This window comes from Melanaphis sacchari, unplaced genomic scaffold (assembly GCF_002803265.2).
Source record: "Melanaphis sacchari strain LSU unplaced genomic scaffold, SCAv2.0 Contig64_pilon_pilon, whole genome shotgun sequence".
In the NCBI taxonomy this organism is placed as follows: Eukaryota; Metazoa; Arthropoda; class Insecta; order Hemiptera; family Aphididae; genus Melanaphis; species Melanaphis sacchari.
This window is the reverse complement of record NW_020271462.1, coordinates 1,333,426-1,348,259: the sequence shown is the minus strand read 5'-3', so window position 1 is coordinate 1,348,259 and position 14,834 is coordinate 1,333,426. Positions and strand designations below refer to the sequence as shown.

The 14,834-nt window shown below is 19.9% G+C and overlaps 1 protein-coding gene across 1 annotated transcript; it reads left to right on the top strand.

The window, feature by feature from the left end:
* The first annotated feature begins 279 nt into the window (after window positions 1-279).
* Window positions 280-12,746, top strand: LOC112600423. The gene is made up of 22 exons (XM_025347630.1): window positions 280-367; window positions 665-796; window positions 1,081-1,226; window positions 1,941-2,000; window positions 2,068-2,218; window positions 2,291-2,454; window positions 2,605-2,691; window positions 3,881-4,049; window positions 4,414-4,562; window positions 4,648-4,768; window positions 5,293-5,444; window positions 6,017-6,088; window positions 6,267-6,453; window positions 7,260-7,402; window positions 7,988-8,183; window positions 8,338-8,534; window positions 8,624-8,761; window positions 9,281-9,326; window positions 9,393-9,531; window positions 10,013-10,217; window positions 10,336-10,430; window positions 12,706-12,746. The coding sequence occupies exons 2-22, from the start codon at window positions 757-759 to the stop codon at window positions 12,725-12,727; spliced, it is 2,679 nt and encodes an 892-aa protein (XP_025203415.1). The 5' UTR covers window positions 280-367; window positions 665-756; the 3' UTR covers window positions 12,728-12,746.
* Window positions 12,747-14,834: the final 2,088 nt, after the last annotated feature.

The following is a 14,834-nucleotide window of genomic DNA, read 5'->3' as shown; positions in this document are numbered from 1 at the left end:
ATCAATTAAACTTAATATTACAATAATTGATGTACTTTTTAGTTAAATTAATATAAATTTTAATTAAGTATTGACTTAAATTAAAAAATAAATAAATCTGTTATCATGTATTAATTAATTATTAAATATGTATAGCAAATATATTATTTTATCTTTGATTCAAATTAAAATATCTTATTTAAAAAAAAAAGTATTTTACTATCAGTGGATGAAATAGATAAAAAAAGTACATGATAATTATTGTTCTCCCTCTATGCTTTTTTTCTAACTGATATAGTGGTATAATAACAAAATAAAACAAAAATGCTGAGTACTCATTTGTTTTGACTAATATTCTTGTATTTATGGACTGCTGACTATATGCTGAGTATGCTTTTTAATATTTAAACTTTCTTCTCACCTTAAATAGGTGTAATTACTTATCAAAAACATCATTAAAAATGTGTTTCAATTCAAAATGTTAGCAGAACACAAGATTTATTTATTAGTTTTCATTATAACCTTTGTAGAATTATTTTATTTTATTATGTATGCAATATTATGTATACATTATAATGCACTAATTAATGATTTCAACTTGACATATCTAGAATAATAGTTATTATTCTTGAAAATTAATAGAATATTAAGGAATTAAATATTTTATTTTGAATTTACATTTCAGCTTTTTATCAAGGTAGATGAAGTTATGTTGTTTCAAATATTTGAAAAAGAAGTAATCCAGTAGTTTTTTTAAGAACTATAATTTGGTACATTATGTCAACTTGCATATCTAATGATTCAAATTCAGTAAATGGTAATGGCTAATTTTGAATTAAATCTTTAATCTTATACTCTTAATATATATAATAATACAATTTAAAGTTTATGATTTATACACTTAGAGATTCAGATATAACCTAAATAATTATTTATTTTTATGTAAGAACTTAAATTTAATTGTAATTTTTAGTTTAATTTCATTATAATATTATGCAGTTATTTATTTCTTAAAATACATTTTAAATTGTAGAAAGATTTTTTGTATTTCAATTATTATTTTAACTTTATTTCTTAATTAATTATTTTAAAATGTTTTAGGTATTCCTGTATCGCAAGTGAATTATTTTTGTACTTATTGTCAAGATGAAATCTCAAGTTTTCCATGTCAATCAAATACTGCTTATAACTCAATAATTATTTTTGTGCATTGTGCTATTTGTGAAGATTTTTTTCTTTGTTTAATGGTAACAATTAATTTGTAAATATTAAAACTTAAATTGTTTATTTAGTTATTTAGTTTTAACAAATGTGTTGATCATTTTTTTAAAGTTTTATTTAATTTGTATATAAAAGTTATAATATGCAATTAATATCATGTATAATTAAAAGATTTTTTTTTATTATTTTTTAACATTTTTATTTTCCATTAAATTAAAATAAATTATATAATGTGTCTAAATGTTTATTAATTTTTAGAGATTTCAAGTTCATGTAATAAATAATACATAAATAAACACGCAAAAAATTAGAAAAATATGTGCTGTAAAAAAAAAAAAATCAAAAACAGATTTTAAAATAAGAAATATCTGTTTACTTTTAAAGATTGTATCGTATTCTTGTATTCTAATCAATAATAATATTGTCATAACTCTATCATAAAATTTACAAAATCAAAACTGTGGTTTATAATGAAAATAAACCTAAACAATATTTAACTGAAATAATATGTGCTAGTAACTTCTAAAAATTAATTATGGATCAAATATGCTAAAACACCCAAAATGTGCACTATTAAGCTTTATATTTTTTTACTATTGTTACAAAATAAATTTTTATCTCATATATATATATAAATTTATAATATTGTATATTTTAAAATAGACGTTGGGTATTAAAATTTTAAATAGTAGTTATTTTGTAATTTTAAGTATACTAATGTCTTATAATTATTATTTTAGTGTTTTTCCAGTGGAGCTGAAATTGGCTTCCATAAAAATTACCATGATTATAAATTAGTTGTAAGTATAAGTTACATGGTTTATGTTGAATGTAATCGGACATAATTTTACATTGATTCAATTACAGACAATTTTTCAATCAAGTACTTTTTCAACAAAACTTTTGGATGCTTTAGAAGAATGGATTTCTGAAGACAATGAAAAATATTTAGGATCAAAAACACTCATAAATAGCTGGGAAAATGTTGCTAGTATAGTTGGATCTGAAAATCCTGAAGGTTTTTTAAATAATTTATTATTTAATTTTTTTATTTATTTACCTTATATTTTATGTTTTATATTTTTTCAAGATGTGAAAAAAGAATATTACAATAATTTTGTTGACGGATATTTTGGTCAAAATGTTATTAAACTAGTTAATAAACATACAGGATATCCTCAAATTGTAACATTAGATCAAGCCATAGCAATGGGTTGTTTAGAAAATTGTCCTATTTATTTTCCAACACGTAAAGTATGTTATACCTAATATACTTAATACATTATCATTTTTTTTTTTTTTTAGTGTTAAGTCATTGCCCTTTAACCCTAGATCCAATATAATTATTTATTTTTTTTATAACTTTGTTGTTTTACATATATATTTATATTTTTTTTTTTACAGTACTTAAAAATTCCAGCAGATAGAGAAAAAGTAGAAGATTATGAAATTATAGAAGAAAATATTAGATTTAATCGATATAATAATCAGGTACCTATTATTTTCAAATAAGTTAGAAGTTCCCAAAAATTTCACGTTATGACCAATTTTGGAAAATGTTTACGTTTTGGTGACCGACAACATTCTAATGACATTTTTTTTTTCATAATTAATCACTATCTTTGTAATAACTTAAAGTCTCATAGAATTATGGTGACATGTCATTGGTATACTTGTAATCATCACAGATAATGATTGCTTATAAAACTAAATTGAAACATTAATATACAATGTAGTTACTATAAAAATTGTATATTATATTTCATTAAATTAACTCATAAAATATATCTTTATTAAAAAAAAAAAAAAAAAATTATATTTAAATACTTTTTAAACTTAACGCATCTCATAATTTAGGAGCCTATTAATTAGATAATTTTTATATAATATAATACATCCATATCATATTTATACCAACGCACTGTACTATATTGTGTGGTACATTATACTAAAAAATCAACTATAGGAAATATAATATTTTTTATTTTATGTGTACATTTATTTATTATGCATTTTTGGTAATTAACATTTGGTACATAATATATTTTAACAATAAAATTAGGTCATTAAATTTGAATTGTAATTATTTGTTAATAACTAAAACTAATTCACCAACAAGTCATATTAAAGTGTTTATAAAATTTAGGAGTTATTAATATTTTCTCATAGAGTTGAATGTTATTTTAATTGAACTCTGTTTAACAAGAAAACATGCTATTGCTTGATGAAAATCTATTGTTCTTTCATTAACTATATTTTTACTTGAGATATTTTAGAATTGATAATTATTTTGTATATAATATGATGGTGCCTGAAGGTTATAATTTACAATTTTTCAAAAGTAACAATTAATAAAAATACTTCATTTTTATCATGTATTTATTAAAAATTATAGAAATAGACAGACTTCACTATGGTATGATGTTGAGTAGGAATATTCAATCAGAGTTCTCTTGTTTGAGAGAGTTAGTACTTATAAGAATTTAGGATAGTTCTGATTGATTAAATACATTCTAATCATGTATTTTTAGTTTGAGGACTTTTAATTTTTAATAAGTACATGATGTAAATAAAGACAATATTAAATAATTATATAGTTAATAATAAAAAAAAATATTAAATTTTGTACTAATATAAAACTTTATATGTATTTAAAAATTATTTTTATTTTTATAATTAGGATCTGTTATTACAAAATAAGAATATATTAGATAGTTACCAATTACAATTATTATTACAATGTGTTGGAGAATTTGGTTATGGAAATTGGGAAGATATATGTAAACTGTATAATTCAATTGTACACATGGAATATCCAAGAGGAAAACGCACATATCTATCAGCAATAAGTAATTCGTTTTGTTTAATTGCTTAAAATATTATAAAATTAAATTAATACTATGTTAATATGTATTGTGGAAATGCAATAGATTTGTTATGTATATAGTTCAATTTTTTTTATTTTAATATAACCAACATGTTTTAAGTAAATACAACTATTAGTTAAGTAAAAATAAAATTAATTTAAAATCAGTTGTGAATTATGAGAAATACTTATTTGGTTTGTTTTTTAGTTATCTAGAGACCATAAGATACAAAAATTATTGATAAGATACAATATTAGTTTATTTTTAGTTAAAATTTCTTAATATAAATAATATGCATTATTTAGTCAATTTGTTAAAATTAATATTAATAAATATTTATAAATAGAAATTAAAGAAGAATATGTACTTCGTTTTATTCAAAATCCTATTTTACGTGGAACTTGGTTACCATCTTCTATTTTAAGACCTCAAATACCTGATCGAACAAAACGTATTGAAGGACCTAGATGTGAATATGAAAATATTTTAAAAAAAGTAAATTTTATGTTGTAACTTTACATTTAGTTAATATATTTTTGATTATATATTTATTGAATATCTTCTTAATTATTGTTTTCAGCAACTTCCTATTGAAGATTTGGATATTTTTTTTTATCCACCCCCATTAGATGATGTAGATGAATATAAATGTACAGTTGAAGAACCAAAAATTGACGCAAATGAATCAGCTGAATCTAAAAGTTTGTAGAAAAAAGAATTTTTAGTTTATGAGATATTTTTAATTTAAGGAAATATAAACTTCAAATAATGAAGTATTAACTTAAGACTTATGTTAGACCTAATTTATTAAGCTCACAATTAGTTAGCAATTTTCAAAGAAAATTGACTTAATGTACTAACATCATAAATATTCCTAGATAATTTTAAGTTTCTGAAGTCATTATTATAATTTATCATATTTATTTTGTACTAGGAAAATTACAAAGAAAATTTTCTATTATTTAGTCTTCCACCTTGTTTAAATTAATAAGTTGTTCAGATGTTAAATGAAACTTAAGAATCACTGTCATCTAGTATTAAAAAAAATGTAATTATTTAAACCATGTGTGCACACAAAAATAAAAATGTAAATTCCTTGTAAAAGCATTACATCTTTTAGATTCAATAAAGATAAAAATTTCATTGTTAATTTTAAATTAAATCAAAACAATTTTATGTTATATATTGTATGATACTATAATAATACTAATTGTTTTTGTTTTAGAGAAATGTTTAGTTTGTACTTACTGTCAAGATGAATTTGAAGTTATTGGTTATAGAACGGACAGCCATAAATTTTCAAATTACAAATTAATTACTGTATATACCTGTTGCTCAAATAAACAGACTTGTGAAAATTTTTATTTATGTCTAGTGGTTAGTAGTAAATTTATATCATATACATTTTACCATTATTTGCTTTATATTCAGTGTTTATTTTATCAAACACTCATTATTTCAAAATTTAAAAAATATTTTTCTTGCATAATTAATAATTAAAATAAAACTACTATTTAAAAAAAAAAAAATTATGTTTTTTAAATTTGTTATTATTATTATTATGACTTTTCAAGTTGCTTACTTTTTGAATGACAACATACGTTTTTAATTTCATATTCTATTATAGAATATTTTTCAGGATATTTTAGTGAATAAAAGTTAAAATTTAGACAAGTAGTTTATTAGTTATAAGTATGGGGAGCAGATTAGTTGATCAACTTTTTTCAAGGTGTCCCTATATCCCTCCGCTTCACTCACCTAAATCTTAAATATTTTTAACACAAAAACTCATACCAAATTTCAATTTTTATATACCAAAATACTTTAAAATACAAAATTAAAAACGTATGTTATCATTTGAAAATGTTAATACATTTTGAAATCATGAGTTGTTTAATAAAATAATCAATCTGTAAAAATTTTAAAATAATAATTCTATATGATTGTAGTGTTTTGCAAGTGGAGCTGAAATTGGAAAACATAAAAATAGTCATGGTTATACTTTGATAACTGAAGTGAAAGTGTGTATTTCATTTTTTGTCATCTTTTTTATTTTAAGATTAAGACTTAACAGCTTAGGTTATTAGCTTAGTGTAGAGTTACATTATTTGTTTTTAAAAAATTAAATAGAATATATTATAAAAGATTTCACGTTTATTTATCTTATCTCTTAATAATATTTTTACCTTATTTTTTCAGACTTATTCTAGTGAAGTTTATTTTCAAGGGTCCAATTGGACTGCTATAGAAGAGTTAGCATTTTTATATGCTTTAGAAGAATGGTTATGTGATCACTCTGATAAATACATAGACCCATTAAATTCTGAAAATTGTATTACAGATTGGGATTCTGTTGCACAACATATTAGATCAAAAAGTGTGAATGGTAATCTAATAAGTATTTTTGGAGTTATAATTTGAAATATTTATTAAAAACTAAAAAGTTAAATGTACCTTACCCAGTTACTCCTAAAACATAAATATTTTCAAATTGAAATCAGAAATTTTTAACTCAAATTGTTTACCTTTATGTATCTGTCTGAAAAATCAATTAAATAAGATTTAAAAATTTTGGAACTTAATTTTTTTTTCACAATTTGTTGTAATTTAAAGTGAACTACTATTGAGTAGTATATGTATGAAATAAAAAAAAAAAATATATATTTTACATAGAATTAAAAAGTTCTCCACTGAAAAAACTTATTAATAATTTAGCTCTTAAACTTTTTTAATATAAATAAATATTTAGTTAATTTATTTTACAAGTAGCAAGCCATGACAACAGTTTTTGATTTCTACTAGTATGTGACCACTTTTTTAAAATTATTCCAGTAAATTTAAGAAAAACTTTCAAAAAAACTGTTGAAATTATAAAAATAAACATATAATAAATAATTAATAATTGTTTATTATAGCTCTCTAAAAGAGTGCACAACTTTCATAAAAACTTCTAAATTATACAATTTGCCAAATACCTAGAAATGTTAAAAAAAAAAAAACATATTTATGTGAAATAAAATAAGTATTTCTTACAAATTGCTTTGCTTATTTAATTCATGGGTTTTAATGTTTTTATTTATTTGAAATAATCATACATTTACCTATTATATGAAAATATTGTTTAAGTAAATTTATCATTCTAGTTTAAAATGATGATTTATATCTCATATTTAAATCATTTTATTTATTTAGAAGCAAAAACAGAATTTGAAAATTTTATTTTAAATTCAAGAATTTGGCAACTATTTAACATATATGCCCATGTTGAACCTTTAATCACATATGAAGATGCAGTTGAAATGGGATGTTTCAAAACTTCTAATAAAATTTCTAGTGTAAGTAAAAATATAATTTGTCTCCAAATATAATTTTTTTTTTTATATATACATATAAATATTAAGTGAAAAGTACCATCAAACATATAACAGTTAATAGGTAATTTATTTTCAACTTTGTTATGCATGTTTAAATATTATTTGTTTAATAATTTCATACAAGTTATTTAATTATAGTTTATTTCCTAAAGAATAAATTAATATTTTAACCTAATAAATGTGTCTAAAACCGAATTTTTAAATTGTTCTCTCATTAAAATATGATTTATATTTCAATCAAATCTTAGAGCACAAATTGACAAATTCAAAATGGTTATAAAATTTATTCTGAATTAAGTTTTGTATTGTTACTTAGTTTATTTAGTTTACCATATTTAAAGTTCTGTCATAAGCTATAAAAATTAATATTTTTTAATTATGTTAATATTTTACTAACATAATATAAATAGTCTGTAAAAATATGACCAATTTTTTAATTTATATTTCTCTATATTGGTACTAATAGTACCTATTTATAATTTGTAATTTTTGAATGTTTAAGAATTTTTAATTATAAGCAAAATTAACTAATAATTTATTTTATAGATAATAACCGACACAGGAGAAGGAATAATAGAAAATGAAAAAAATACGTGGAATAAATCAGATTTAGAGTTATTATTAGATTATACGGCTATATATGGTTATGGTAATTGGGAAAAAATTTCAGAAGAATTCAATAAAACTAATTTTTACGAACATTTTGGAAAAGTTAATTGTTTTATCATAAGAACTCCTGAAGGTATGTACTACATTTTTTGTTAATATTTTTTTGATTCATATATGTATATAACTATATAACTTTTTAATGTTTGATATTACATTATTTGATTGATAAGTAAACTATAAAACTAATTACAAAATATGTTTTTTATTTTAATTTATATATTTAACAGAAATAAAAAAAGAGTATTTACTTCGATTCTTTGATGATCCAATTAGACGAGGAACTTGGAAACCACTATCAAATAAGCCTATCATTTTAGATCGTACATGGTCTTTCAAACAACCTGTTAAAATGAAATATCCTGTAATAGATTATAATTTATTCGCCCATACTAGTTATAATAATGTTGCTGATGAATTTGAATATGTATGAAATTTTCATAAATAAAAAATAGTTATCTAATTATGTTTTTATAATTATTGATATTAACTACTTTAAATTTATTATTTTATTAGCCTTATATGAATATAGCTGAATCTTCTTTGGACCATGTGGAAGATTTTGAAAATAATTTAGAATGTTTTCATTCAAAACTTTCTATGGAAAAATATAACGGAACTATCAAAGATATGATGGATACTAAAAATACCTTTGTAAGATATACCGTCATATAAACCAATATTGTTTATGTAATACATTTATTTATAAATTACTCCCTTTAAAATTAACATGTTGTGTAGTAAATCTTCTTATATTATAAAGTAATATCATGCTACTACTCTTAAATGAATTGATGATTGTAGAAACGACACAAATCAATTTATTAAAACTTTTGGATAATTGATAAAAAGTGTATAATTTAAATAATTCTAAAAAAATTCTTATTTAAAAATGAATACTTGTAGAAATATATTATGCACTGATCATACGTATGTGTAAATAAAAATATGATGTTTTTTTTATTATTAACTTTCAAAGTTTTCTGACTCGTGACGTTTCACAAAAAATGTGACTCATGTCGTTTTTGCAAACATCAATTCAAATGATCTTAACACTTAAATTTATTTAAGTATAAGCAAGTAATATTAAATGATGATTAAAATTAATAGATTTTGTTTGATTACAGTATTTTTTTAATGTGAATAATTGTAATTTATATTAACATTTTCTAGGAATCAAAAGATCCATGTACAAGTACCATGCTCAATATTAAAAAAAGTAATACAGTCTAAAAAAATATATATTATTTATCAAATCATTAATTATGTTATTAATCTATTACAGTTAAAGCATTAATTGCTCTAGAACGATATAATGATGTTTTGTGGAATCGAAGAATAGCTAAAAAATGTGTTCATAACTATAGATTAATTGAACATTTTGCAATGTACAAAAATAAAGAATTACCAAAAATAAAACCATTGTGAGTATAATTGTTTATAATATGAATTAATAACTTAAAACACATTTTTCTAACTTTGATTTCCATTTATTTAGGCATTTGTAATTATTTTACCACTATATATTACAAAAATTATAATATAACATAATTTTACTTTACTAAATAGAACTAAATTTAATTCAATAGAACTAAATTTTACTTGTACTTTAAGTAAATTATTTTTATATTTTGTACTTCTACCTAATTTCATAATAACATGTAATATTATTATTTATATTTTTATAGTGGCACCAAACTATAAATTGCCCATTTATTATGTTAAGATCAGATTATGATAATACTGTATTTTAAAAAGCACTTATTCTAATTTATAAAAATAAACTACATTTTGAAAGTTCTCAGGCCGTTATATTATTGGGATGAATAATCATTAAAAGTTATATTGTATTTTATTTTAATTGAAAATGTGTATAATTATATGTTTTTTTACTTACATTTTTAGCTCTGAACAAACATTAGTGGAGCGTTTAGTAAAAATGTCAAGATTTATGAATATTGACGTTCATAGGGCCTTGATTGAAGGATTAAAGAATGAAAAACTGCTGAGACTGAGATTAAATGAATTAAAATATTACAAAAAATTAGGTTTAACAAAATTATCTGATATCAATAAATTAAATAAATTACAAAAACGTAAACGTCAAAAGGTAAGTGAGATTTTTAAATAAATTTTAAACACTTATTTTTCAAAATAAATTATTTTATACATAGTTTTATTGTTAATTATTTTTGTTGTTTTTTTTTTTTTTTTTTTTTTTTTTTTAGAAACGGTCAGTGCATCTTCATACTGAAGATAAGTCGGATCATAAATGTCAAGTATTAAATGAACTTCTTATACCATCAGGATCTAATGAAAATGGGTAATTAAGTTAATATATTTAGTGTTTGAAAAAACTATGATTAACCACTTGGTTATTATTATCTATAATTTTAAATTCACGAGTTAATTAAATATTCATTCTTTGAATTGTTTACTATTTATATGGGTCAATATAATGTAATAATAATATAAAATATATTTTATCACTAATTAGTAAGATTTGAGTTTAAAAGCAAATGATTAATTAAAATATGTAAGAATGTAATTCTTATCTGTATACAAATTATTTTCATCCATTACTATTGTAATGGAATACTCTTGATTTCACCTTATTGTTTTAAAAAAATAAAATAAATATTTTTTGTAAAATCACCAACTTATTGCAATAATTGTGGACATATTTTCAATACAAATATGATTTTTGATGAAATGTTTGAAATTATATTAATATACACATGTGTATCACTAATACTGAGATACTTTAATGTATTAGCAATGTGCTTATCAGTGCTAAATTATTATAAAAATACATTATTTATCTTCTGTTAAAATGTGTTTTAAATTAGTAAATTGTATTGTATTATGCCAGTGCATAGATGATAGTTGATTGGTGGAAGAATAATATATTTTTTTATTTATTTGTATTTCATATAATTTTTTTTCTCCAATTTTAAGTGCTGTTTGTTATATTTATTTTGTCTCAAAATCCAAGCCCTACTATGAGTATGAATAATGCTATAAATTGATTTTTTAAAAATTAATAGATTCAATGGATGTATATGTATCAATTTTAAATTATAAATATTAACTATACAACCTTTAATAATTATCTGTTAATCGTTTAATTATTTTGCTCAACACTAATTCTAATTTCATATTTTATATGATAATAAATTATAAACTATTATTTACATAAATTTAAATTAATTTCAGTATTATATTATAAAGGTATATCAATATATTTGTTCAAAATTATATAAATTTCAAAACAAAACTACAACAATAAATATAAAAAATTGTTATCAAAATTTGAAAAAGTGGTAATTTATTTGTATATTACTATATATTGAACTATTCATTAATTGACTTTTGTTTCTGACTCTTAAAAATACAAAATATGTTCATTTTTAATGTACTATTAATGCAGAACAATTAATAATATTCATGTAGTTTTACTTTTTTATAATATTACTGTCATTTTTTTTAAATTTATGTAATATGTTCAATGTTTCCCCTTTTAAAACTATTAAATTCTAATTGTATGATTTAGAATAAGTATTATTACATATAAGTTTTAAAAATGTTAGAAATATATACTGCATATACCATTTGACTAATAATTCTTGTACAAAAAAAATATAAAATGTTTAAAATATCCATTCAATTCTAGGAAATTCATGAATATTCAATATATACTTTTATACTGTACTCTGTTCACTCACTAACAGAAGTGTTATAAAAGGAGGATAAATAATAATTATAAATTTGTACAAATTTGCATGTTTATTTTTTCTTATGGATAATTTGAGAATATTTGCTTATTTTTAATGTGTTGATTATTTGTATGTAAAAAATATTTTAGATGACCTCAAGTTTTTATATATAGATTTAATTATCTTGAATATTATACTATTATTTTTCAGTATGAACTACTTATAATAACCTACTTTTTATTAAATTTTCAAATCTTAACTTTAAAATTCAATATTTAATCAACTGCATATTCATAAATTTCTATGATTTTGATGAATTTTGTAAAAAATCTTCAATTTTATATAAAAAATTGTGTGTAGAGATTTTTAATATTTTTAAATAATTATAATAAAAACTTATAAAGGAAGCTTTAATTTTTATTTTCAAGTTTTTCTATTTCTTACACCTATAAATTGTTCTAAAAAATTCTAAATATGCTGTGAAATATTATTACTACATTCTTATTAAATGTGTGTATAAACATTTGATGAAAATTTCAAGAATCTACAGTTATTTGTTTTGATTGGACTAAAAGTCAAATCAAATCAATTTTATCAAATATTTACTTGTTTTACATAAAATTTCTAGTTTTTTCTCAATTATTTTAAAAAGTACTGGAAAATGTTTAATTGTCCCCAAAAATACTAATTATTGAAAATAAAGCAGTTTTACTGCCTCATAAGATGACGTCATACTGAAAAAAGAACACAGCATAAAATCAATACATTCATCACTTTGTTCAGAATCAAAAATTTATAATATTGATTTGATATTTATAAATATAAGGTTAAAAAAAAAATAGTATTTATCTTATTTTTCTAAAATTAATGTTTATTTTTCAGTTATGTTCAAAATACAACTTAAACTCAAACTATTATTTGAAAAAAAAAAATGTGAGATATTAAACGTAAGTACAAATTGTGTTTTTTAATTCTAAATGTAAATTTCTGTACATAATATTAAATACTAAATAATTTTAAATATTATTATGAGTATTTAGTGTAGTATTATTTATATCTATGTTATAATAAATTTATGTTATAAAATTTTTTTAAATAAATGTATTGTGTATATTAATTATTTTATTTTATGTTGTTGACTTTAATTTTAATGCATAATAATATAAAGGCAAGTATAAAATATATCTCTTTTCATCAATAGAAATGTTTTTAGTTTAATAAAAAAAGTTAGATAATCTTTACATTATAATTTCTATTTTTAGCACTTAAATTTTGACATAAATTTAATATTTATTAATGAAAAAAAATATCCATTCAATTTGGTAATTAAGAAAATGTTATAGTATTAGATTCTATTATTTATTATGCATTAAGAAACTTTAAGTTCCACAATAAATATTGCAGTTGTCATACAATGTATTATTAATTATATAAATTTGACAAACAATACAATTATTAATTTATCTATTTATGTAATTAATAGATACTTACTTTTTAATTCTTTTGGAACTGTTGATTAAAATTTTTATTATACCTTTAAGTTATAATTTATCATTTCATAATATTTTTATTATTTGAAAAAAAATATTTGGCATTTTGGTTGATAAGCAAGGGTTAAATTCCTTAAGCATAATATAAATTAGTTTATATTATTAATTTTTAAACCTGTTTTTTTTTTTTTTTTTTAGAAAACTGCGTAGTTTGAAATTAATCTTAGTTCATAATTACGAGTTTATAACTCATTACTTATGTGTACTTGAGATTATATTTTTAATCTTGTTTGTTATTAAAATCATAGTTATGTTTTTGTTATAATTGTTAAAAATTGAAATTTTTTTTTTTTTGGTTAAACAATAAAGTAGGTATAATACCAAAAATAATTATTTTAAAAATAAATAAATAAATTAAAATTAATTTTATATCTAATCGCCAAATATCTAATTAATGGATGTATAACTTAAAAATAAGCATATTTGAATAGGTATACACTTACTGTATAAGAATTAAAGTTTTGAAATAATATAATTATTTATTTAAACAATTAAATTTAATGACACAATGATTAAATTATATAGAAATATATATAATATATTTAAATAAAAAAAATTTGAAAATATTAATCTATATTTTATTGTAATTAATTAAATTGAATAATATCTACTTTGAGAGGTATAAATACTATTAGAAATTGAATTAAATTAGTATTTATATTAATAATTAATAAAATCATTAAATGTTATAAAGGAATTAAAACAAATAGGTACCTATTAAAATTGTATTGTTGATGAATAAAAATAGCAATATGTATATACTAAAAATGTATACACTTTAAATATACTTACTTGTAATTATGGTTATAAATGTCGTTTTTACTCTATAATGTGAATTATTATTTTGATATATTAATGTATTATACCTTATGATTTTTCCTTAAGTTGTGCATTATACCCTTATTTGTAATCCTATTTCTAATTAATTTCCATTAATATGTAAATTAAGTTCATACTTTATATCTAGTCTCAAAACAATATAAATTATCTAGTTTCTATTTTCAATTTATTATATTTTTGAATCAGAGAAGTCTAAATTAGCACATGACACGGTTAAGTTCCTTGTAAAATAAATTATTATTAATTACATAATATCAAAAATGTACCTAACTGCTGTAACAAAATATCATTATTTAACCTATAAAATAGATTTAATAAAAAATGTATAAAATGTGTAAAGCTAAAGTTCTGAAGCATTTTTTGGCCATGGTAATAATATTAATAAGTATTGGTCTACTGACTTCTTAAGTTTATAATTAAAACATTAATAATGAAATACTTCATTAACATTTTAAGATGTTAGACTTGCTTATATACACAATAATATTGTAATATATGAATAACTTTAAAAGGATGTAAGCACACTTAATAGTTTTCCCTTACTAACCCATGCATAAAATATAGAAAATTTGTGTTATTCAATACCAATTTTGTGTTATTCAATACCAATTTTGTGTTATT

Excerpts from the sequence above, each read along its gene's own strand:
- LOC112600423 (XM_025347630.1), top strand. The coding sequence starts at position 757 with ATGTCAACTTGCATATCTAATGATTCAAATTCAGTAAATG. Across the intron at positions 4,050-4,413 it reads CACATATCTATCAGCAATAA|AAATTAAAGAAGAATATGTA; the intron begins GTAATTCGTTTT and ends ATTTATAAATAG. Across the intron at positions 5,445-6,016 it reads ATTTTTATTTATGTCTAGTG|TGTTTTGCAAGTGGAGCTGA; the intron begins GTTAGTAGTAAA and ends ATATGATTGTAG.